Consider the following 21,449-nt stretch of genomic DNA (forward strand, 5'->3'; position numbering starts at 1 on the left):
ATTCATATAGTGCTCGAAATGCGAAGCAATCTTGCGTGTCTTTTTCTCAACTGTAAGCCTTCGTCTTTTATAATGGAGTTGGTACTCTTTCTCCAGTCCGCTGCCTTAGTTGTGACTGTCCATGCAACTCAATTTGACGAGATGAGCCCCTTCCAAGTACCGATACGAGATGTTCAAGTATTACCAGACATACCGAACTCATTTATGAAAGGGATCGCAGCAACTGTAGGTGAACCGCCTCAAAATATAGTGCTCCTTCCCTGGCCGTGGGTGACTCCATAACCACCCCATTCTGGATAGATCTCTCACAAAAGCTTAGGGAGCTCAATAACACTTGGATTTACGACCAAGCATTTTGTAATAGGGGATGTATTGATAATAGTCGCTGTTGCCAAGCGCGCCGTGGTAATTACTATATCGAGAGCAAGTCGACTACTTGGGTGAACACAACGAATATCACTGTTGCTGGTGGAGCGTCCACAGAGACCGAAAGCCAAGCAGATACCACTATTAGTAAACTTATCACATCGAGTTTTGGCGGAACAGATACATTTACGCTTAATACAACCAGCGATCTTGCGGACTTTCCGGTAGGTGTACCGACAGTGAAATGGGACGATGGTCCCATAATGCTTCATGCTATGGGAATGGGGACGAACTCTACGATTCTAAACGCCTTGTTTAAGGCAGGACGCATAGGATCTCGGGTATGGTCTATATTCTGGGGTCGCATGTGGGTAGATGACGATGATGCCATCGATGGTTCCGTTGTATTCGGCGGTTACGACGAACAAAAGACTATCGGAAGAGGATATACACAGCCTCTCGATTTTAGTGAAGATTCTGGTTGTTGGACTGGTATGAAGGTTCTCATCTCAAAAATTGCACTTCAAGATATGAACGCGAATCTTCTTGAGCCAAGTGTCCAGCTTACGGCATGCATCGTACCACAGCACCAACTATTGCTCAATGGCCCATCATCTATAATCAGTAACTTTGAACTCACTACGGGCATGAAAATAAACAACTTCTCTTGGGGGTTGCATGGGGGTGCGTACCGATACAACACATCAGCATTGTAAGTCTTTCCGCTCAACCCTTCCACATCCTCACTTGAATTTCAAACATGAATCTCATTCTTCTTAGATTTGATAGTGATCTAACCATTTCACTTTCTATTGGTTTGGATATCTACATCCCTAGTAGCCAGTATCTGGTACCGCTCGTTGATATCGATAATAACGGTTCTCGGGTTGTCGATAAATCCCAGCAGGAGCTCTTGATCGGCGTTGTACATGATTCCGTCACTACGCTCGGCCGTTACTTCCTTACTGCTGCATATTTGATGGTAGATCTGGACGCCAATACGTTCACTTTATGGCAGGCCAAGCCTACGTCAGACAGCAAGCTCGTAAGCCGATACGGGAATACAGCGATCCTAAATGCAGGCGAATCGTCAAGGCTTTCTACAGGTTCCCTTGCAGGCGTGGTCGTCGGTGCAGTCGCAGGGGTTGCGATCCTAGGCCTAGGTATATTATTCTGCTTTCGTCGGATCCACCGCCCGCCTCGGGGCAGTCAGACAGCGATGGAGCCTCCGAACCCAACCCATGAAGCAAATCAGCTCTCCGAACTTCCGGTGTTAGATACCACCAAGTCATCACCCACACCAAAGCATGAGCTTCATGGGTCACCCGCTGCCGTATCCGAAATGAGTGGGCAAACCCACCACCATACGTATGAGATGGATGGAGGTACCCTTCTATTAGGGTAGTGGTACTTGAAATTGGCGGCGCAAAACCTAATCTCATTGGTGTTGAGACCGCACACCAACGGTACTATTTTGGACAGATGATCTCCTATATACCCGAGAATATGGGTCTTTGTTCATCTTCCTTAAATTTGCGCTTTTGGGGAGGATAAATGGCTTTCCATCGAACTCGACCTAATGATACCTTGAACCTGGACAGTCTTCCATCATCATGAAGTAGCCAGAGAACTACAGCCGAAACTGCCCAGGTAGAAACTGCTATCGTGATGGTGATGGTAACAAATGATGCTTGGCTGTTACGGAAGCTGTCGTAATCGAAAATATCCATACTAAATAGAGACTAGATTGAAGGTTAGATCAAGAGCCTCTTGAAGAAACGGAGTGACGCACCGAGACGTAGCTTAGGGGAAGGTAAAATATGGTGACAATTGTGAAAACTAGGATGTATTGGTTCAATGCTGTCGCCCGAGATGCCTCCCGTACTGAAGTGGCACTGAAGAGCTGGAGAGTCTTGTTAGCAAACCTCTATACGCGTGTCACTTCTGGGTCCTCCACGTACCCCATCTCTAAAACTTTTGATCTCCACTTCTTTCTTTCCTATGCGATCTAAAAGGTATTTCGAAGAAGAATCGTGTGTAGCTAGGAGTTCTTCCCATGCCTCATCGATTTCTTTCATGAACATAACTGGAGACGCGGTGCCGTGGTTTGAAGCGACGGAGCCACGACGGGCGGCGTTAGATTGAATGTTAACATCGAAGTTCTGTTTGAGCTGTTGGAGTTCTCGTTCACTCTCCTGAATCCACTCCGAGAATACCCTCAATGTCTGAAGAACTGTGAAATAAAGCTTAGACCTCTCAAAAGAACTGTCAAACATCGCAGCACCATCTCGCTTCGGATCAAACAGGTCGTCGATCTAGATATATCAGCTAGCGTTCTGAGACATCGCGATTGACACGTTTTACCTTAACTCCAACCAAATTATCAAATTCATTTAGCGTTTCAGTCCATTTGCGTCTCCATATAGGCAGGACAAAAAGCAGGACTTTGAGATATACGGCAACACCTGTAAACTTTCCTCGACTCGGCATATCCAGGGGCCTTTCACTTTCCATGAAGAGTCGCCGGTAGCCAGAATCGCTAAGGTAAATAATCGTATATAACGGCATATCTGCCGTATGAGAAGTGACTACAGCAACAGAGAATCTTTCTTCGGCGATGCCAATATCATCTGTGCCGCTAAGTGAAGTGAGTTTGCCGGAGAAGCGAGCGGGTCGAAGTCCATTCTTCGGGCGATACTGATAGACGCTCGGCAAGTACTGCTTCCCGGCTGACAGGACACGAAGATGAAAGTGGAGGTGGATCCAATTCGACGACATCCAAACCTGGCTCGTTTGCATGAAGCGTGGCCACTTGGAAGCATAGCAACTCACAAAACGGATGGCTTTCTTAGTTGCTAGGATCCTTTGGCTAGTATCACCAACGACGCTCATCTGTGAGAGGACAAGATATATACAGGCGAAACTTAGGAGTCGTCGATGGTGAAATATTTGCCTTGTTAACAAATTAGCCCATTTAGCCTTGATGGAGATTGATGTACTAGCTGTACCATAGCCGCCCGAAGACCTGACCGTCCCAAGGACATGATTTATCAACACGCAGTCTGTCATCATCAGGCTATCGTGTTCTATTAGTATCATCCTTCTTCAGGACTGGAGATAAATGTTACCTGGAGTTGGCATAGAAGTGCACGCTTCCCGCTTAGCCAAGGCTCCCGAGAAAAATGAGAGCCGGACGAATCATAGCTTGACTGATATAATAATGTCTTAGTGTATCCTGGACAGTTCAAGAAAAGAACAGAGTCTGCGAACTCATCCGTTTCGAATGGTACATCAGTCTCATCTGAGTTCCGTATCGACCTCCCTTGGTATAACCAGTTTTCTTTGATAAGTGGTGTGACTTGAGTGAGTTTTAAGGCGAGAAGTGGCTCTCCTGTTTGATCAATATGCTTCCACGGTACTTCTATCCCATGCAAGTCATCATCTAGAGAATGCTGGAGTACCAGGACGATATCCCCGTAGCCTTCGGGCTCCCAGCCATGCATATGCATTAACTCGATTGCGTCGTATGATCCAGTAAGAATATGCGGAATATTGTATCTTGCTAAGAACATATCACATAACCGAACCGGATCTGGATGTAATGTAGTCTGCAGATACTTTTGCAGAGAGGAAGAGCTGAATACGTCTAATCTCGGTTGAAAGCGATTGGCATTGGAGTGTGAGAAGGAGAGCTCAGCGTCTTCTACACTATTACTATTCGTTCTTTGGAGAATAGTTAGGAGTCGCTCTTGTCTCATATCCATCTCTGTAAGTCGTTGGAGAACAAGTGCGAAGTGGTGATCCCCACTCTCCTGACCATCGGCTGACAAGCATCGCGGACAGGCAAACCCCTCGTCCAAAGGAGGTTTGAACAATTTTGGGTTCCTTCGCTGATTCAACCGTATCTTGTGCTGTCTTTTAAGTTTAGAAGATCGAAATGCATACTTCCCTCTTAGAAAATAGGTTCGATCTATTGTAGAGGCCGAGGACGAGTAATTATCTGATTGTGGTAGGGTCTGAAAGCTGCTGGCATTGACAAGGGTTGTTCTGGTGGATAAAGGAGTTTGCGAACCTTCGATTTCCATGTTGTTTTGCCGGCTTTGATAAAAGTGAGAATTTCATTTAGTTTCACCTACCCGAATTTCACCATTGCACTGTTAGAATGAAGCTTCGTCATCTAAGACAATATCTACCCCTATTCTTTTAGAGGCCATCTCCCGTAGGCTGAGCAGCTGCGCCTCCGTCTCATTAACGATCCTACTGGATTGTCCAGTGATTGCTTTTACATAAACGCCAATCACGCTGCATGATATCCCTGACCCGTCCAAGGTTACATTTAGAGAGTCGCAATGAGAAAATGATCGCCAAGATCGAGTAACACAAGGAAGAATCGGCTGCATTCTGGCTGGCTGTGAATTTACTCATGCCGGGAACCTTGAAAGCTTCAATATCTTTGAATCGATTGAGTAGTAAAATGATTGGGAACAACTACTCTTCGAATGTTCTTGGATTTGGAGTTATGGGTTATGTTATGAAACAGCCTCGACGCGTAGTTCTCTAATACGCTGGAAATAGATGCGATGAGCAAGATGAATATCGAATGCCAATCTGAGATTCTGGGTTGAGTAAAGTAGAATTGAGATGAGACTGGGAGGTTTATGTGGGGGTGGGATAGCCCGCGGGGTGTGGAGAGAGATGTGGCTAGTGAGTAAGACAAGATGTGGCGCTAGCACAGCCATATTTCCCTATTGCCGAGGCGGACCGCACTCGGCGTGTTTGGTCGCAACTCGCCGTTATCAGACGCTCTTACATAGTATGGATAGAAAGTTTTATGTGATGCTACTAAAGAATGCAATTGTATTTCTAAGCCATTTGCGGGTTCGGTCGGCATCTGCTTCTTAATAATCCATTTTCTTAGGCTGCCCCACAAAGAAATAGGCATAGACAAGCTAAGAAAGCAAGAAAAAGGGAAAAAATAGGAAAGAGGAAAGAGCGAAAAAAAAAGTTTATAATCTGGACGATGTTGAACTTACGAGTTACAACTTCTCCTCCAGGAACCCCCAAAATATATATATCATCAACTCGAGACTAATCTCACCTCGCCTCCCTTTCAATCCCACACATCTCATAATTTATTTCCAAATCGGGAAACAAGGGATTGTCGCTAAGAGTCCTAGATCTAGAGAAAGGGAGTTGTCCGGACCAGTGGTATGACCAGATAATTGCGTGCTCCGACGCGGAGTTGACATATTATACAACCAATACACCCATTCGCCAATTCATCTCTCGCCTGTCAATATCCTAATTCGAATTCGCGGTCATGTATTCGAGACCCTGAATCTAGTCCCGTGGGAGTTCATCCTATGATTCCAGGTAGTCCTAAGCTTATCCAACGGGAAGAAGCGCATTTGATTCTGACGGCGTGAGAATCATCTAATCATCTATCGACGCCACCTGGAGTTTATCCCCAGTCTGTGCTCCAGCCTGTGCTACAATTTGGGTTTGCGATACCGATCATGAATAGAGCAAACTTGAATTCAAAAGGTTAAATACTCCATATCTTGTTAAACTATCGATTCTTGCCATTCAGATATACATACTCTTATTTATATATATTTCTGTATTTATTCATACATCGAACACTGTTATCCTGTTATCCTCTTATTCATAGGACAAGGACGATACTTGGCAACTCTCTCTCAAAACACCCCTACGTACCTAGTACCTATCCGAACCGTGGAACTTATCAGGACCGCGAGTCTCGTACCTTATCAGACTGCATACTCGTGAATCGCTGAGCGGTAAATATGGGTTTATTGTATGTTATTCTCCTGAGCCCGAGATCCGGGAGACCAATCTTGTGATACGGGACCATTAATGCAGTTTCTAGAGCCTTAGGCACGGCACTTGATTGGCCGGATGCGCAGAAGCATGCGCAGAAAGTTAGGGAATGGGGTATAAAGGTACTCCCTTGTCGCATCCTACCTCACAATTAATCAGCCACCAGGGCTAACCCGTCACAGCAATTACTCGAGATATGGAACAAGGCTAAGCACAAGGAACGAGATGCTATGTTATGGGGTGATGAGGTACTGTTTACTGCGCCCCTATCACACAGTAAATAACTTCATTAACAAGAAATATAGGTAGAGTACTTGGTTGTGAAATATTCCAAAGATGACTCCAAAGTCCTCTTATCACTTCGGCAAGCCGATATCCTGACGGCACTGGCAGCCGATGAGGAACTCTCCGATAAAGGTGGTTGCGTGCCAGCACTTCAGGATGTCGAGTCGCAGAAATCGAATCCACTGCCAGTTTTCCACCCCGAGTTTGGTAGGTTCATGCTCGAGGCTACACCCGGCAAGCCATGGGGTATCGGATTCAAGGAACTCTTAGGCGTCGAACGCGATATGAAGATCAGGTATTTTAATTTGAGTGCACATACTAGTTCCAGCTAATAAGATTATAGGAGGAGGATTGCTAAAGAGCACATGCATTCTGACGAATATCCTATCACCCTTACGACTTTTCCTCGCTTGGGCGTTCCGGGAGTCTTCACAGACCCCTATTACCCAGCTTCTGGATCGAAGCTTCGGTCACAGTTTGTGCCAGATGAAATCGCTAACCCACACATCCGATTTCCTACTTTGGCAGCTAACATACGCTGGCGGCGTGGGAGAAAAGTTCAAGTGAACGTTCCCGTGTTTCATGATGAGAAGACGCCAAATCCGTGGAAGGATCCTACGGTTAACTATGATCTTCACAATTGGCCGGAGGATGACGATGTGAGGAATGGTGCGGCGCCAGATAACTTCATTCACATGGATGCCATGGCATTCGGAATGGGGAGTTGTTGTTTGCAAATTACTTTCCAAGCGAAGAACATCACAGAAGGCAGGCGCATGTACGATCAACTAAGCCCGATAGGACCGATCATGTTAGCCCTAACAGCAGCGACCCCTATATATAAGGGATTCCTAGCTGATACGGATGTTCGCTGGAATCAAATTAGCCGCTCTGTAGACGACCGTACCCCTGAAGAATTGGGAGAAAAGGTTAGAGCGCCCACATACCAATCTGGCCATTACTAGAATGCTAACCAAAACCAAGCCCCTGGAAAATAGCCGATGGCGGATTCCTAAGTCTCGTTACGCATCTAATTCCACCTATATCAGCACAGACGCGCGTCTAAGGCCGGAATACTTTGACCCTAACCTCATCATCGATGAAGCCATCAAGACGGAGCTCCTGGAAGGCGGCATGGATGATCGCCTCGCAACACACTTCGCACATCTATTCATTCGAGACCCTATCGTAATCTTCAGCGAGGACCTCAAAGAGCTGGACTTAACGAAGGCCGACCACTTCGAGAACATCCAAAGCACCAACTGGCAACACATGCGGTTCAAGCCACCCCCACCGGGGTCCGACATCGGTTGGCGCGTCGAATTCCGGCCAATGGAAATCCAGATCACGGACTTCGAGAATGCGGCGTTCGCGATATTCATGGTGCTAATAACCCGCGCTATCCTTAGCTTCGACCTAAACTTCTACATCCCAATCACCAAAGTTGACGAGAACATGGAAACAGCACACGCGCGCGACGCCGTTCTCGAGAAGAAATTCCATTTCCGGAAGAACCCGTTCACGAATAGGCCCTCGCGGTCCGGCGCTGCATCGCGCCAGGGTTCCCCCAATGCCAGCCGCCCACCGACCCCCGTGGGGCCTGTAGAGGATGAATTCACACTGATGAGCGTGGACGAGATTATCAACGGTGCGGGCCCCGACGCCGACCACGACTTCCCCGGCCTCATCCCCATCGTCGAGAGCTACCTGGACTCCGTCAATGTTGACGTCCAGACTCGTTGCGACCTCTCTACATACCTCGACCTCATCCGCATGCGCGCCAGCGGCGAGCTCTGGACTGCCGCGAAGTGGATCCGACATTTCGTCGCCGCGCACCCTGGTTACGCCCGCGACAGCGCGGTTTCGGATCTCGTTACTAAGGACCTGGTTGCGGCGGTTGTGGGTATTGGGGAGAGGGAGCAGGAGGGCCGTGGCTGGAGGGATCTGGATGTTCCGGATGTGCAGCGCTTGTTGGGGAAGTTTAGGGGGGGTGGGTGTGGCGGCGTTTAGGGGTCGAATTGGAGAAAGTAGGGTAAGGAGAAGAAGCTGAGGCTTGGCAATTACTAGCGGGTGTTGTTCCTTAGGTGTATACAATTGATGGGTGACCGGCAGCGCATGAGGACTAATGCATACCTACCTATGTACCTATGAAGAGTCCTCTTATAAATAGCATAGCTCTTAGTCGAGATTGATGGAATTACTGTTAGGAAAGTAAGTCGCTTTGGCTTGGATTATGGTTGTGGTTAAGTACTGCTGATTGTTCATTATATTCTTCCGCATAGGTGGTAGGTTATCTGGTATTCCCATTTTACAAAGTATGGTCATATTCGAGGTTCATTTATCAGAGGAGATCTTGTATATTTCAATCAGCTAAGATGAGAATTCTTGGTATCGCACAAGGCCACCAACGCCGTACAACAACAATTACCACAACACCAACAACACCATTACACGTGAGAACGAAATCGCTCTCCATACGCCAAACTCACTCCTCATCACCAAAACGCAACATTATACCCATTCCCCTTCTCCAACGCCCTCTGCCACGCCGGCCTAGCCGTACACCTAGCATGAAACGCCTTCAAGCGCGGAAACTTCTCCAGATCAATCCACTTCCACTGGACCGCCCAATCCACATACCACATCAACGAGAAATCCGTCCTTGTCGGCTCCCGCGTTCCTAAAAACCACTCCCTCTCCTTCCCCCTCACATCCAGCTGCGCGTCTAAATACCCAAATAACTTCGCGAGCTCCGCGTCGAGAAACACGCGCTCGACGGCATATCTCACGAGCGCGGGGAGCGGCCGGATCGGGAAAGGAGCCTGTTTGACGAGCAGCGCGAGCACGAGCTTCACGGTCAAAAGCGGACACAGGGTCGCGCCGCCGAAGGAAATCAGCTGTTCCTCGCGCACCGCGTCGTCTTCCGTCCCCCCATTCACATTCCCATTTCCATTTCCCCCAGCAGCAGGGTTAGGGCTAGGTAAGCGGAACTTGGCCCCCTCGTCGTACGCGTTGATGAGCCAGAGCGCGATGGCGGAGCGTTCGGTGAGAACGCGGCCGGAGGGCGTGACGAGCGTGGGCGATTTGCCGACGGGGTTCACGGCTGTTAGGGCGCTGGGTGACCGCCCGTTTACGCGCGCGTGCTTGGTTAGGGTGTACTCTATTCCTAGCTCTTCTAGGAGCCAGAGCGTGAGGTGGGATTGCGAGTTCTGCGGGTTTTGGTTTTGCGCGTTAGGGAGGTTGGGGTGGGGGGGAGATGAGACTAACCTCTAGGTGGTGGAGTGTGGGCTTGTTGTCTGCCATGGCTGTTGGATTGGGAGTTGGTAGGTGCCTAGGTAAGTATGTTATGGTGAAGTTATTACTTGAAGATGTGTATGTAGGTTCGTGAGAGGAAACAGTGTTTTTATTTTCATACTGATGTGAATGGGCGAGTGAGTCACGAGATCCTAGCGCTGAGACTCGAAATGTTTGAAGGATCGGGATCGTGGGTAGACGATTTCTAGGATGCCAATCGGACATTTTCCGGACACTTTCTCTTCTCAACCCTTGCGCCCTTTAGCTCGAATAGCTAGTTCAATTCCCATGTTGAAGGCGTTGGGCTCATGTTCATAACCTCTCTCATGAACAAATCAGTCTGGTCTTGGTTCTCATCATTTTCAGCCTGAGGATCCAAGGGAGTGCCAATATGAGAACCCGTGCCATGAGACTTTAAAAGAGCTACCACGGTAGAATGGCCTTTGTCCTCAGCAAAAATCACGGCTTTTTCATATTGGCGCCTGCCGTTTTCTGTAGTCTGGACGCCAGCCTTCAGTAACAGCGCGACGGTATCTAAACGACCATGTTCTGCAGCTCCTTCCAGAGCAGTTCTGCCTTCCATTCTAGCACCTTTAGCGTTGATGTCTGCACCTTTTTTCAACAGAAGCTCCACAATACCGACATAGCCTCCGATCGCAGCAAGTTGGAGTGCTGTACCTCCAGCATACTGAGCAGGACCGGCGTTGACATCTGCCCCCCGATTTAATAGGAATCGGACAACTTCGAAAGCACCAAGCTCGGCTGCCATTTGTAATGGGGACCGTCTGAATCTTGGAGCAACAAACAAGTTAATGTCTGCTCCATTCTTGACGAGTAAGTCGATGATCGCCAAATCCTGCCGCCTAACAGCTCTCAAAAGTGCTGTCTCTTGGCATTTAGGTATTTCGCCTCCCCAAGATGAATCGTACACCACATCATTCAGCTGTTTCGATGCCCCAGAGTCAAGAATTGCTCGGATAATCTGCTGGTTATAGGTTGTGTCTTTGTCAATAGCAACACAGAGTGGAAGCTGGTACTCTTTCATCGAGGGTTTATGAGGGTAAGCATCATCTCTTAGTTCGAAGGACACGAAGTTGTCTAAACTAACATGATGTGCTAATAGTTTTCCGACGAGATCAACATCGTTTCGAATGATGAATTCGCATAGGGCCGGTGTGCCGGCGCTCCATCGGCCCTTGCTGAATTTCTCACTAATCTCTTTCAGTAGCAAATCTAGCATTTCATGATTAAGACTGGCTGCTTCTAAGATGGATGGGCTGTCAATTTCAACTCCATGCTGTATGAGTCTTTTGAGGAGGGGCAAGTCATTCCGTCGAATAGCTCGGCATAAGGGATTGGAAGAAATTTGTACTTCCGAGTAGGCGGGGAAAGGGTTTGATCGTAGTCGGGGCTTTCTTTGAACCGACGCGCTGAGTAGAAGATCTACCATATCAGGACCCTTGTCGATGGCTTCTGCAAGCGCTTGTTGGGTCTTCACAGTTCCTTCCTCAAGTAGAAATCTCACGATTTCAATATTGCCAGTACGAACAGCTGCAGCCAGATCGACACCCGAGGCAGAAACTCCTAGTCCGAGTAGTTGTTCTATCAGAACTACATCCCCTTTGGCAATGGCAATATCTAGAAGCTCATATCTAGAATGATAGTATGCTGTGTTATTGGGCGCTAAAAGGGATAATCCTTCGAGTATAGATTTATCGCCCCATTGAACCGCCAAGCACCAAGCATCCCTTTCATCAACATGGTAGCCGCGATATGTATATCCTCGATGTTCACCTTCCGGAAAGCTAAGAAATTGCATGTCTAATTGAAGAAAGAGATGAGTAATATGTTGGTTTCGCTTGGCTAGGGAAAGATGGAATGCGAACGCCGCCATATTTCTCGATGCTATGATATGTGTATCAAACTCCAAATTTGTACTGCAGCACTCAGAGTTAGTGGTACACGCCCGTATTATTATATTCGCAGCACGCGGTTAGGGAGACGGCCCCCAAACTATCTCTTTTAACTATCTCTTGCGAGTAGAAATACTTTTGAAGGGCTAGGAAATAATTGAAGAGAATCTCTTACGGAAGTAACTCGAACCACGCGTCAAAAGCTACTTGAGCAATGTCGTTGTGCTGGCATATCGCTTTAATAAGGCAGTAATATATTGCTTCATCGAGATGGTATAGCCCACTTGAGTTGTAGTGTTGTATGATGACCGTACTTTTGATGGAGTGCAATAATTGACGCTGTATTTGGAAATTTTCAGTCTCAACAAAAGCATCCAAGGCAGCAGCTAATTGAAATATGTCGCCATTTTGTAATGCTGTCTTAGGCATTAACTGTGCACAAAGCTCCGCGTTCCCAATCCTGATAGCCTCGGAATACGGTGTAAGGACGTGCGTCGTAGAAACTATTTTGTGACCGGGAGATGCCGTCTTCTTTTCTGTGATATCCGATTCGATAGAAACATCCACTTGAGCTCCGACTTCAAGAAGATACTGAACCAGTCGCACTTCCTGACTCCGCATGGCGTAGATGAGGGTGTAGTCCGTTGTTTCGCACCCAGAAGTATGGAGCTTCCGTACAAGCTCTGTGTATCCACGCTTTGCCAGGCTGTCCATTATCCTCATCGTGGTTCTAATGGTAGGTCCAGAATATTCTATATTCTCCAAATACTTAGGCTTGAACTCATCAATAGCATCGACGTCGTTATTGATGCGGTATACCATGTCGAAAATTTCCTCGATAACTTCCCCAGTCACGATTGATATTGCATGGTGGAAAAGACCAAGATGAAAAAATTGGTGGTGGAGGTGGGTGCTCTTACGGAAGAGCTTTACCACTAGATGTGACCTTTCTGAAGATAATAGTTGGTCAGATCCCAGGCCATTGATTCCAAAGGCGGCATTAATCGTGGTTTCGCCGACGTTTGCCTCGTGATCAAGTAAGAGGTCTACAAGGTCACTTGGCGGATCCCCAGGACTTAAGAGAGCGCACAACAATGCTCCACGCCGGTACGGATACCCAGGCTTAGGATAAGAACGACAATAACTCTTGTTGATGTCCGCGCCACTCTGAATAAGAATAAAAGTAACCGCGTAGTGTCCCAATGACGAAGAAAACTCCACCGGGGTAAAATGTCGCAGTTGGTGAGTACAGACATGTTTGTTTATGTCAATATCAAAGGATGGGTGGGTAATCATAGATCCGACCGCATCAGCACGCCCGTATAGGATGGCGCTGTCGAAGAGCTTTTGAGAAAGTTCTTTGGATGCCCACCCATTTGTTGACAGAATAAAGTGGATTAGTAATTGAGCTGAGGTTTCGTCAAGATAGCTCCAGATACTTTCACTCTCTTCCTCCCCTTCCAATTTCACCATGCCATTGGTAAGCATAAATGCTAGCATCGAATAATACGCTAGATTGTAATCGCCTTTTGTTTTGTTCGAATCTAGTTGTAGCATCGACGTGGGGATGAAGGCACTGAAATTTTGTGTGATCGCTTTCCGGTGAGTGATTTGGAGGCTTTGGCTTTCAGCAGAGGACGAATCATGGTTAATATCTAGGCCAGAATTATCCGACGCAGTCAAAAGCTGCGGGTTCACAAATGTTCCTGCTCGAAGAACCAACCTATTATAGACATCTTTCTTAATTAGTACTTATAGTATCCATATAATTATTAACATTGGATAAGATAATAGTTACCTTCTCGCATAAGGAATTTCACGAACTCAGTGAAAGGTAGATCCAAGCACCATTCCTTGCATTGTTGTATTAAGCGCTCTGGGGTCGGTGCTCGAATAATAAAGCCTGGAGGAATGGGCGGGGCCTCAACTTCGATACGTTTAGAATGAATTGCAATGTTTGCAACAATGTAACTTACCTCGAGTGAGTCGTTCAATCACGGAGACAAAACCATGGCGTCGGACAGCTCGTTGTGCCTTTAATTGGGGTATCGACTTTCCCTTGAAGAGGACACGACTCCCCTCGCCTATTTCACGGGAAGTGACAATTGCAGAGATGGCATTCCATTCTTCTTTAGTGTGGGTTTTCCCCAACTTCCATTTGCGTACTTGACGCTCGAATTGGGCTCTCCTGATCGTACATTATTATTAGGTATGAGACTTCTGTAATTTCAGCGAAAGATTGAACACTTACGATGCCTCAAACCCGTATTCCTCAAGCATTATACTCATCACCTTTTTGAGCCCATTGTTTTCATAGAGCTTAGAGATTGTCTCCCTATGCTCTTCCCAACGCGCAGGATCAAGTGGTTTTGCTCTTAATATCTCTGACATGATAAGAGGCGGCCTTCGAGTGACTAACGATGATGAGCACAACTTTGGAATAATCTGAGTGCGGAAGAAGGGACATATATGTACAGCACAATGAAGGCGCTGCTCTGTTCACAGGAACGGCGCTCATTGGTCACTACCAGAATATTTTCAAAATACAGGTAGCTTGGCTGATCCATGTAGGCTATGAAAACAATTTACAACGCGCCAATTAACGCCACTATAAGCAGTGTCACCAAATGAGATGATGCATGGCGCTTCAGCGTTACAGCGATAGAGAGGGGGGGCGGGCGAGCCTGCATTCACTGAAATACGTACCTTACGGAATACTGGACGGTATGCTGTAAATGCTGCAAAAGCTGCAAAAGTTCCACGTATGTGTACTTAAACTACTAGGTAGTCCTTGGCGGTAAGAATTCAATTGCTCAAGTACCTCGTGGTACTAGTATAACCGTCATTTTCAGTTTACCAACGTAAACCATGAAATGGTAAAGGGCTCGATCGAGCGATTTAACGAGGCTGTGATTTTCCCAGAGAACGCTGGCATAGGTAGTCTATGCCTAGGGTTGCAGCCGGGCCTGATGGGCGTTGCCTTTCCTACAACGCGTCGATGCCCAATGCCTTGAAGGGGGGTTTCATTTGGAACTCGGACTCGTTGCACACATCACATTGGCTGCCTTAATACATTCAAGCGGTGAAGTTTCGTTCAATTGAACTTCCATAAATTCCATTGGCCAGGCCATCCTCGACTTTGCGCATCTCGGGACCGTAGAGCCTAACATGATGTCAATACAGCAAGCGCCTAGCTAGTAGCAAAGTACTCCAGACGCCGAACATTTCCGCCGAGAAAGAATCCGTCTCTTGCCTATACCATACCCGTTATAGAAACAACCTAAGCCATCCACACCCGTGTTGACTAAGAGACCTTCTGTCTCTTAGGATCAGTTCCTCCATCCCCACCTCCACCACCACCACCTCCTATACCTTGGGGAGGACCATTCGTCGAAACCTCCGTCAACGGCACCCGATTACCCGATTCGCCCGCCGCAGGAGCCGGCCGCTTCACCGTCAACGGCCGATACTGGCCCCTATTTCCCATCGGGCTGCCCACGCCTCCAGGGGCACCGATCTGTCTAGCCTGGTTGAGCGCGGGGTTTCCGACGCCGCCCACGGCGGGTCGTCCGGGACCCAAACCGACGGCGCTCGAGAAGCTATTTCCGACCGGTCCGCTAGCCGGGCCCCGTTGCTGCGGTTCTGCCTCTCGCTTCGCGGGGGGAACGTGTTTACCATCTTTACCTAAAGGCTTGGAGGAGCTGTGGTCGACGCCTGGTGTTTTTCGGATCGAGGGACTGTCCAGATGGGGGTCGAACGCCTTGGCGCCCTGTGCGGGGTTGATGGCTGTGTCTGGGGTGGCGTTTTCAGGTAACTTTTTGATTGATCGGGCTGAGAAGAAGCCGGCTTGTTCCGGTGGCACTGCTCTGTTCTGGGGGGGTGGTGTGTTTGTTCTGTTGGTTGCTGCAGCATGCTGAGCGGCGTTGTTAGCGTGGCTAGGGGGTCTTGGGTACTGTTGCGGATTTGGCCGGCCCTGGAAAGACGGGTTTGGTCGCTGTGGCGGCTGCTGGTTTGGGGTTTGGGGTTGTCTAGGAGGCTGGACAGCAGGCCGCGGGGGTGGCTGCATTGGCTTCGAAGCACTGTTTGTAGATGTAGATAGAGCACTGCGATCACTGTTGTTGCTAACGGGTAAAGTTTGAGGCTTTTCACTTGAGCTTGTTCCGTGAGAACCTGGGAGGATCACCTCATCCGGGTGACCTTCGTCTGTAACGCCAAAATCGACCATGTCAAAATCACCAAAGTCCTCGTCAAGCAAATCCGATACTACAAATTCATAATATCAGCATCCGCCCAGTCGATGTCATCGGAGTCGAACCCACCATGCGCAGTCATCTTTTCAGGAAGAACACTCTTGTCCACAGTCTCTTTCGGTTCCACCTTCACAACATCTGGCGTCTTCTTGGCGAAATCAGAGTGACGATGCAGGTTGCCCTCATCGAATTTGACAGGTCCAACTTTCATCTTGGTGACCTTAGAGAGATAATCCTTGTCGTAGATACAATTGCCAAGGACGTTACCAAAATTCCGCAACGCACGCTTCAGCGCATCTGTGGTCCCCTCCTTTTTCGCCTTCTCGAATGCGGCCGCCTTTCCCTTGCAATTCTCAATGTGGCCGTACCCGATATCCTCGTGGTATGTGCCATCGCGCAACGTCACGCGAATGATGACAGACAGACCGAGAGAGATCTTGAAAGTCTGTGGGTTCTCGTCGACGAAATCGACTTGGATGTTCTGGATGCTAGAGGACCAGCCATTGAAGCCGAAGACCTCATTCGCGAGACTGATACATTTCTCGGCGGCGATATAGTGAACCTTTTGGCCAGACGGGCCGCTGCGAGCGGAGAGATATTCGGGACCCAATTGCTTTTCTAAACGCGACTGCAAAGTGGCTATTTGGGTTGCAGTAAATTCGGATATGTGAGGTTTGGCCTCCTCGAAAGGATTGGCAATGCCATTATGCTGTTCGCCTGGACTAGTCAGGATGGTAATATGTTAGCTTGGACGCGTTGATGAATTAGATTGGTGGATTGATGGATTCGGACATACGCTGGCATCGCGGCTGGGTTGCAGAATTAGATTGTATATCATGGAGTTTCGCACAGCTGCTCCAACATGACATAGGGAGCAAATGTACAGCAGAATAAAAGAAGTGTTGGGAAGATGATGTTGTAATTTGTAATACGTTCAAAGTGGGAGGAGCACAGAATAGGTGACATCGAATAGTGAAGGTACAAGGTACAGAGTACATGCGTACAAGTTTAGGCGGACGCGGCCAAGAATTCCCCACTCTTAATTACATGAGACGCGTGATAGAAAACACCAAGTCACATGACCGTATCTCATCAACTTAAAATTCCAACTTGGAAAGGTGCAACACAGCACATAAGGAAAGACCTACTCATAAAGATCACGGTAACTGGAATTTATTGATATAGTTTCTATGAGCTTGTACCTCCTAAATACATATGTACTAGGTAGTTAGTACTTAAAACAACTAAACATACCCAGTACTTGAACTAAATAGGTGCTAAGGGCCAAATTTATCATAACGGTGGATCTTCAAAGCATCTTCTCACCTCAACTAACATAAAATGGTCATGGAAACAGAAAGATACGCCGTATAAAACAAACACCACCAGGACATATTTCAACTTATATTCTCTAGGTAAATACTATTCCTTGGAGATCATTTCGTTCAGAGGATACCAAGGCATTAGCAAGATTCGCAAATGTTCTATGACGACATCACTACAGCCCTATATCTGCACCAGTCAAATGTGCCAATATAAAAAAAAATAAAAAATAAAAATTGATAAAAATGAAATTCGATAAGGCCCCGCCGAGGATTGAACTCAGGTCTCAGGAAGTTTTGAATATATCACTATGGATCGTTAGGAGGAGGAACACTTCAAGGCGAGCTCGAAAGAGAGACTTACAAATCCTGCGTGCTATTCCAGATGTTAGTGAACTAGTTGCAAACAGAAATTGATAGAACGACACTATACATACCTAACCACTACACTACGCGGCCGACTTTGCGCTTCAGTGCCAAGACTTACCGAGTCTTCCTTAAGTTTACTTTTAGTCTTGCTGCTTTAGGCTCGGTATCCAAATTTCGTGCATTTTAACCAATTGCGAAATAGGAGAGCCCCATAAGGGTCTACACTGCTGTATCTAAGGGGATAGATGACGCAGGTACCTAGGTACCTGCTCATAAATACCTATAGGTAGGCAGGTAAGGAGTTAGACTCCTATACTGTTATTCTTTGATACTAGGTAGGTATCGAAGTAATGATGAGAGCCATCGTTTCAAAAGTCAACCTTGGAGTGTTTCTATTTCACTCTCGTCAAGTTAAATATCTTGCTTCCTATCTAGGATTCTAGGTATTCATCAAAACGTTTTGATTATAGCATAAGTCGCTCAAATTAAGGTACTTATGTAGATTAAATACATAACAATCTTACACGCGCTGGCGTTGACCCCCTTTCTATATACGAGTCTGTAAATCTCCGAAACAATATTGTATCAACATATCATACCCTCTCATGGATGACAGTTCGGACTGAGCTCGAGGCCTTGAAAGTATCATAAAAAGCCGCTCACATTTCGCTAGGATCTTTATCTTTTCCTGGGCAATCTTCGGGCGTAACCCTCGCCCATTCTGATGAGCCTAAACCTGGCGCTCCCACGACCGGGATTTCCCACGCGGGTTCCATCTTGACGGTGACGACGACGACGACGGCCACCTCGACGGCCACGACGGTTACGACGGCGAGGGCCGGGGGGTGGAGGAGGAGCAGGAGCACCAGCATCTGATGATGATGATGAAGACGAAGACGAAGACGGCACGTCATCACCGGGTTGATCGTCTTCATCTTCCGCATCATCATCCATGTCGTGATCTTCATCATCATCCATGTCGTCATCGTCAACTTGCATCTGATCATCGTCAACTTGCATCTGATCATCGTCAACTTGCATCTGATCATCTCCATCTCCCCCATCGCCCCCATCCCCATCCCCGCTTCCACTCTCATCTCCGTCCCCGCTGCTATCCTCATCACCGTCTCCGCTACTATCCTCATCACCGTCCCCACTCCCATCACCGCTCCCACTCCCATCTCCGCTCCCACTCCCATCTCCGTCTCCGCTCCCGCTCCCGCTCCCATCTCCACTCCCACTCCCACTTCCGTCTCCATCCTGCCCACCACCACCACCGTTCATATCCTCATCATCATCGTACCATTTATATTCATCTTCGTCGTCGTCATCATATGCGACAAGGCCCCCCTTCTTCTTTGATAGACCCCCAGGCGCAACATTACCATCACCCGGAGCAGGTAACCCACCATCCCCTCCCCCGATGACACCATTATCCGGCGCGGGCACCGGGCCCGGCACACGAGGCACGGGTTGCGGAATAGGTTGCGTGATAAGCTGTGGGGAAACCTGCGGGATAGGCTGCGGTACAGGCTGCGGTACAGGCTGCGGGATAGGCTGCGGGGCAGGCTGGATAATCTGCGGGATAGGTTGAGGGACAGGCTGCGGGACAGGCTGCGGGAGAGGCTTGACAGGTTGCGGCACAGGATCAGGTTCCTCCGCATCACTCGAGGAGACGGAGCTTCCCTCTGTTGGAACCGGCGACGAGTCATACTCCTTCCAATCAAGCTTCGCCAGCTCCTTCCTGGCCTTCGCCTCGATCACATCAGACCCATACGCCTTCACCCTGCGTCCCGTGCCGCGGTCAAACATATGGCTCCACTCCAGAATGAATTCCTCCAAATAAGTGATCACATCGCGGAATATCGGCGTGTCTTTCACCGCTTCTTTGAATGCGCCGCCGAGTGTCTCTTCCGCGTCCGCGGACGGGAACTTTTCCGCGACTGATATCGCATCCACTGCGGTGTCGAGCGAGTCCCACGCTGTCGCGAGCACCCGGTCCAGGTTGGCGATCATGTACGGTCCTGGCATGACCATCCCCCCGTCTGACGTTTTCCTCGCCTGCAGCGCATGCACCCAGTCGTGCGCGTCCTTGACCGTCACTTGCGCGTTCTTGACGGTGACTCTGGCTGTTTCTAGCTCCACCTCCTTGTCCGCCCGCAGTTGGTCCGCGTCGTCCATTTTCTTCTTTTTTTCTCTCTACTTCGTCACCTGGCGGGACTTATATTTTATCTTTAAGGTTCGAGCAACGTTTGTACCTAGGTTATTCACGTAGACAGATGGGTATGTGTATGTAGTTATCTAGCGTGTGTTGACGAGTGTGTCATCGAGTTCCAAGGTTTCGATAGAATAGTATTGTTGTATCTTGTTAGTGCCGGTTAGACGTGAATCATGCTTAGGAGCTGGAGTCAAGGATTGGCCGTCCCGTGGCGGTCTGGATAAATACGAAGGACCCAAAGAACCGAGCAGTTGAATGAAATACATGCTAGCTGCTGTTTGTCCCTTTCTCGCATCTTGAGTAGGAAAGGCGCATTGATGGCAACAAGGCTATTCCGAATGGGAGGTAACAAAGAAATGCGACGTTTCCGGCACCACATATCGGGAACGGTATGGCACTGGAAGCGAGGTGAGTTCAAAGACTTAATAGTGTCATTTTTTAAGTTAATTATTTTGTTCGTGAATCTATTGTAGTCTTGTGGTAAGTAAGTGCTTGTAAGTCTTACTAAGTGTAAACGGTATTGGTAACGAACTGTATCTCAGTGCATGACACTAAATCGGACAAATAACAATCTTGGAAGTCTTTGAGTTTCATAGCGGTTTATCCTATGCCTATCTACCTCAGTATAGGCAGGTAGGTGCAGGATACCATGTATGTTCATTTGCTCATACTCAGGAAAAGGGGTATTCTAATATTGACTTAGTCAGCTATTGCACCCAACAATTTTGCTGCATACCAAGGTACTCACTGCACATACTTCTTTCTCCGTTCAATAAAGAATTTGAACAAAGACTGGATAGTAAATAAGAAAGAGCCGACGATTGTAATAATGAACAGGCGAAGAAGTATGCACCCATTCTCTTGTTGATTATAAGGGAATACATGACAAGGTTTTGACCAATCAGAATCACACAAGCATTCAATTAACAGGGCGTGTAACTCAGTGGTAGAGTGCTCGCTTCGCATCTATTCGATACTGAACTGCGAGAAGTCCAGGGTTCAACTCCCTGCTCGTCCATCTTTATGGCGCTAAAATAATTAGCTCTGTATTTTTCTTTTTTCTTTCTTTCATCTATTGTATGAATGTGGGTCACGAGGGGCTCGAATTAGTAGAAGTGGGTGGGGTTGAATGGTGGCATTGTATTTCTACACGAAGGTGAATGGATAGCAATTTGTTGTTCAACCTCGACATCCTAATTCTTTCATTGTTAGGTACTACAAGCTGCACTTTTTATCTTCAAGAGCGGTAACTTACAATCTCTAGCTAGCCAAAGTTGAGTCTTTGGAAGTATAAATATCCTCCTAAAACAAACGGCCTTGTATTCGGTGCTTGTTGTTAGCCAAGGAGGTGATGGCCTTTTGGTGACTTAAACAGCGGTTATTTGCACATGAAGTTCGCCTTTCAGTAACACCAAAAGTAGGGCTGGGTTTCTGGGGGCAGCCTCATTCTTGTTCTAACGGTAAGTGTATGATTCCTAGATGGGAAATGGGGTGGGTTAACACAAATGCACGTAGAACTGTTCATCGCGGAAATACTGACTAATTTCTCTAGTTGGGCGAAGCCAAAGGGTATCCTTAAGATGGGTAGTGA

At 47.7% G+C, this 21,449-nt stretch overlaps 8 protein-coding genes and 1 non-coding gene across 9 annotated transcripts; 3 read left to right on the top strand and 6 right to left on the bottom strand.

Moving 5' to 3' along the window:
* Window positions 1–72: 72 nt before the first annotated feature.
* Window positions 73–1,771, top strand: GGS22DRAFT_199992 (acid protease; the record flags this gene model as incomplete). The annotated part of the gene is made up of 3 exons (XM_047966371.1): window positions 73–266; window positions 320–1,078; window positions 1,147–1,771. The coding sequence occupies 3 exons, from the start codon at window positions 73–75 to the stop codon at window positions 1,769–1,771; spliced, it is 1,578 nt and encodes a 525-aa protein (XP_047819674.1).
* Window positions 1,772–1,856: 85 nt separating this feature from the next.
* GGS22DRAFT_179533 (uncharacterized protein) lies at window positions 1,857–3,258 on the bottom strand (the record flags this gene model as incomplete). Its single annotated transcript, XM_047963688.1, has 4 exons — window positions 1,857–2,108; window positions 2,159–2,269; window positions 2,328–2,681; window positions 2,731–3,258. 4 exons carry the CDS (start codon window positions 3,256–3,258, stop codon window positions 1,857–1,859), a joined length of 1,245 nt encoding a protein of 414 aa, XP_047819675.1.
* Window positions 3,259–3,461: 203 nt separating this feature from the next.
* GGS22DRAFT_179534 (uncharacterized protein) lies at window positions 3,462–4,451 on the bottom strand (the record flags this gene model as incomplete). The annotated part of the gene is made up of 1 exon (XM_047963689.1): window positions 3,462–4,451. One exon carries the CDS (start codon window positions 4,449–4,451, stop codon window positions 3,462–3,464), a length of 990 nt encoding a protein of 329 aa, XP_047819676.1.
* Window positions 4,452–5,877: 1,426 nt separating this feature from the next.
* On the top strand, window positions 5,878–8,685 carry GGS22DRAFT_135146 (GCS-domain-containing protein). Its single transcript, XM_047958563.1, has 6 exons — window positions 5,878–6,184; window positions 6,257–6,329; window positions 6,390–6,455; window positions 6,513–6,787; window positions 6,836–7,421; window positions 7,477–8,685. The coding sequence occupies exons 1-6, from the start codon at window positions 6,174–6,176 to the stop codon at window positions 8,500–8,502; spliced, it is 2,037 nt and encodes a 678-aa protein (XP_047819677.1). The 5' UTR covers window positions 5,878–6,173; the 3' UTR covers window positions 8,503–8,685.
* A 302-nt stretch (window positions 8,686–8,987) lies between these two features.
* Window positions 8,988–9,795, bottom strand: GGS22DRAFT_188132 (uncharacterized protein; the record flags this gene model as incomplete). The annotated part of the gene is made up of 2 exons (XM_047964689.1): window positions 8,988–9,701; window positions 9,760–9,795. 2 exons carry the CDS (start codon window positions 9,793–9,795, stop codon window positions 8,988–8,990), a joined length of 750 nt encoding a protein of 249 aa, XP_047819678.1.
* A 265-nt stretch (window positions 9,796–10,060) lies between these two features.
* Window positions 10,061–14,090, bottom strand: GGS22DRAFT_188133 (uncharacterized protein; the record flags this gene model as incomplete). Its single annotated transcript, XM_047964690.1, has 5 exons — window positions 10,061–11,723; window positions 11,875–13,435; window positions 13,498–13,626; window positions 13,676–13,887; window positions 13,951–14,090. 5 exons carry the CDS (start codon window positions 14,088–14,090, stop codon window positions 10,061–10,063), a joined length of 3,705 nt encoding a protein of 1,234 aa, XP_047819679.1.
* Window positions 14,091–14,495: 405 nt separating this feature from the next.
* GGS22DRAFT_162133 (recombination protein Rad52) lies at window positions 14,496–16,927 on the bottom strand. Its single transcript, XM_047961178.1, has 3 exons — window positions 16,746–16,927; window positions 16,019–16,671; window positions 14,496–15,962 (listed from the first exon to the last, which is right to left on the bottom strand). The coding sequence occupies exons 1-3, from the start codon at window positions 16,751–16,753 to the stop codon at window positions 15,004–15,006; spliced, it is 1,620 nt and encodes a 539-aa protein (XP_047819680.1). The 5' UTR covers window positions 16,754–16,927; the 3' UTR covers window positions 14,496–15,003.
* A 1,171-nt stretch (window positions 16,928–18,098) lies between these two features.
* GGS22DRAFT_200003 (uncharacterized protein) lies at window positions 18,099–19,934 on the bottom strand. Its single transcript, XM_047966372.1, has one exon. It carries the CDS (start codon window positions 19,819–19,821, stop codon window positions 18,319–18,321), a length of 1,503 nt encoding a protein of 500 aa, XP_047819681.1. The 5' UTR covers window positions 19,822–19,934; the 3' UTR covers window positions 18,099–18,318.
* An 853-nt stretch (window positions 19,935–20,787) lies between these two features.
* On the top strand, window positions 20,788–20,876 carry GGS22DRAFT_t59. The gene has a single exon. It is a non-coding gene; the product is annotated as a tRNA-Ala (tRNA).
* Window positions 20,877–21,449: the final 573 nt, after the last annotated feature.

Source organism: Annulohypoxylon maeteangense, assembly GCF_022496945.1.
Source record: "Annulohypoxylon maeteangense strain CBS 123835 unplaced genomic scaffold GGS22scaffold_7, whole genome shotgun sequence".
Lineage (NCBI taxonomy): Eukaryota > Fungi > Ascomycota > Sordariomycetes > Xylariales > Hypoxylaceae > Annulohypoxylon > Annulohypoxylon maeteangense.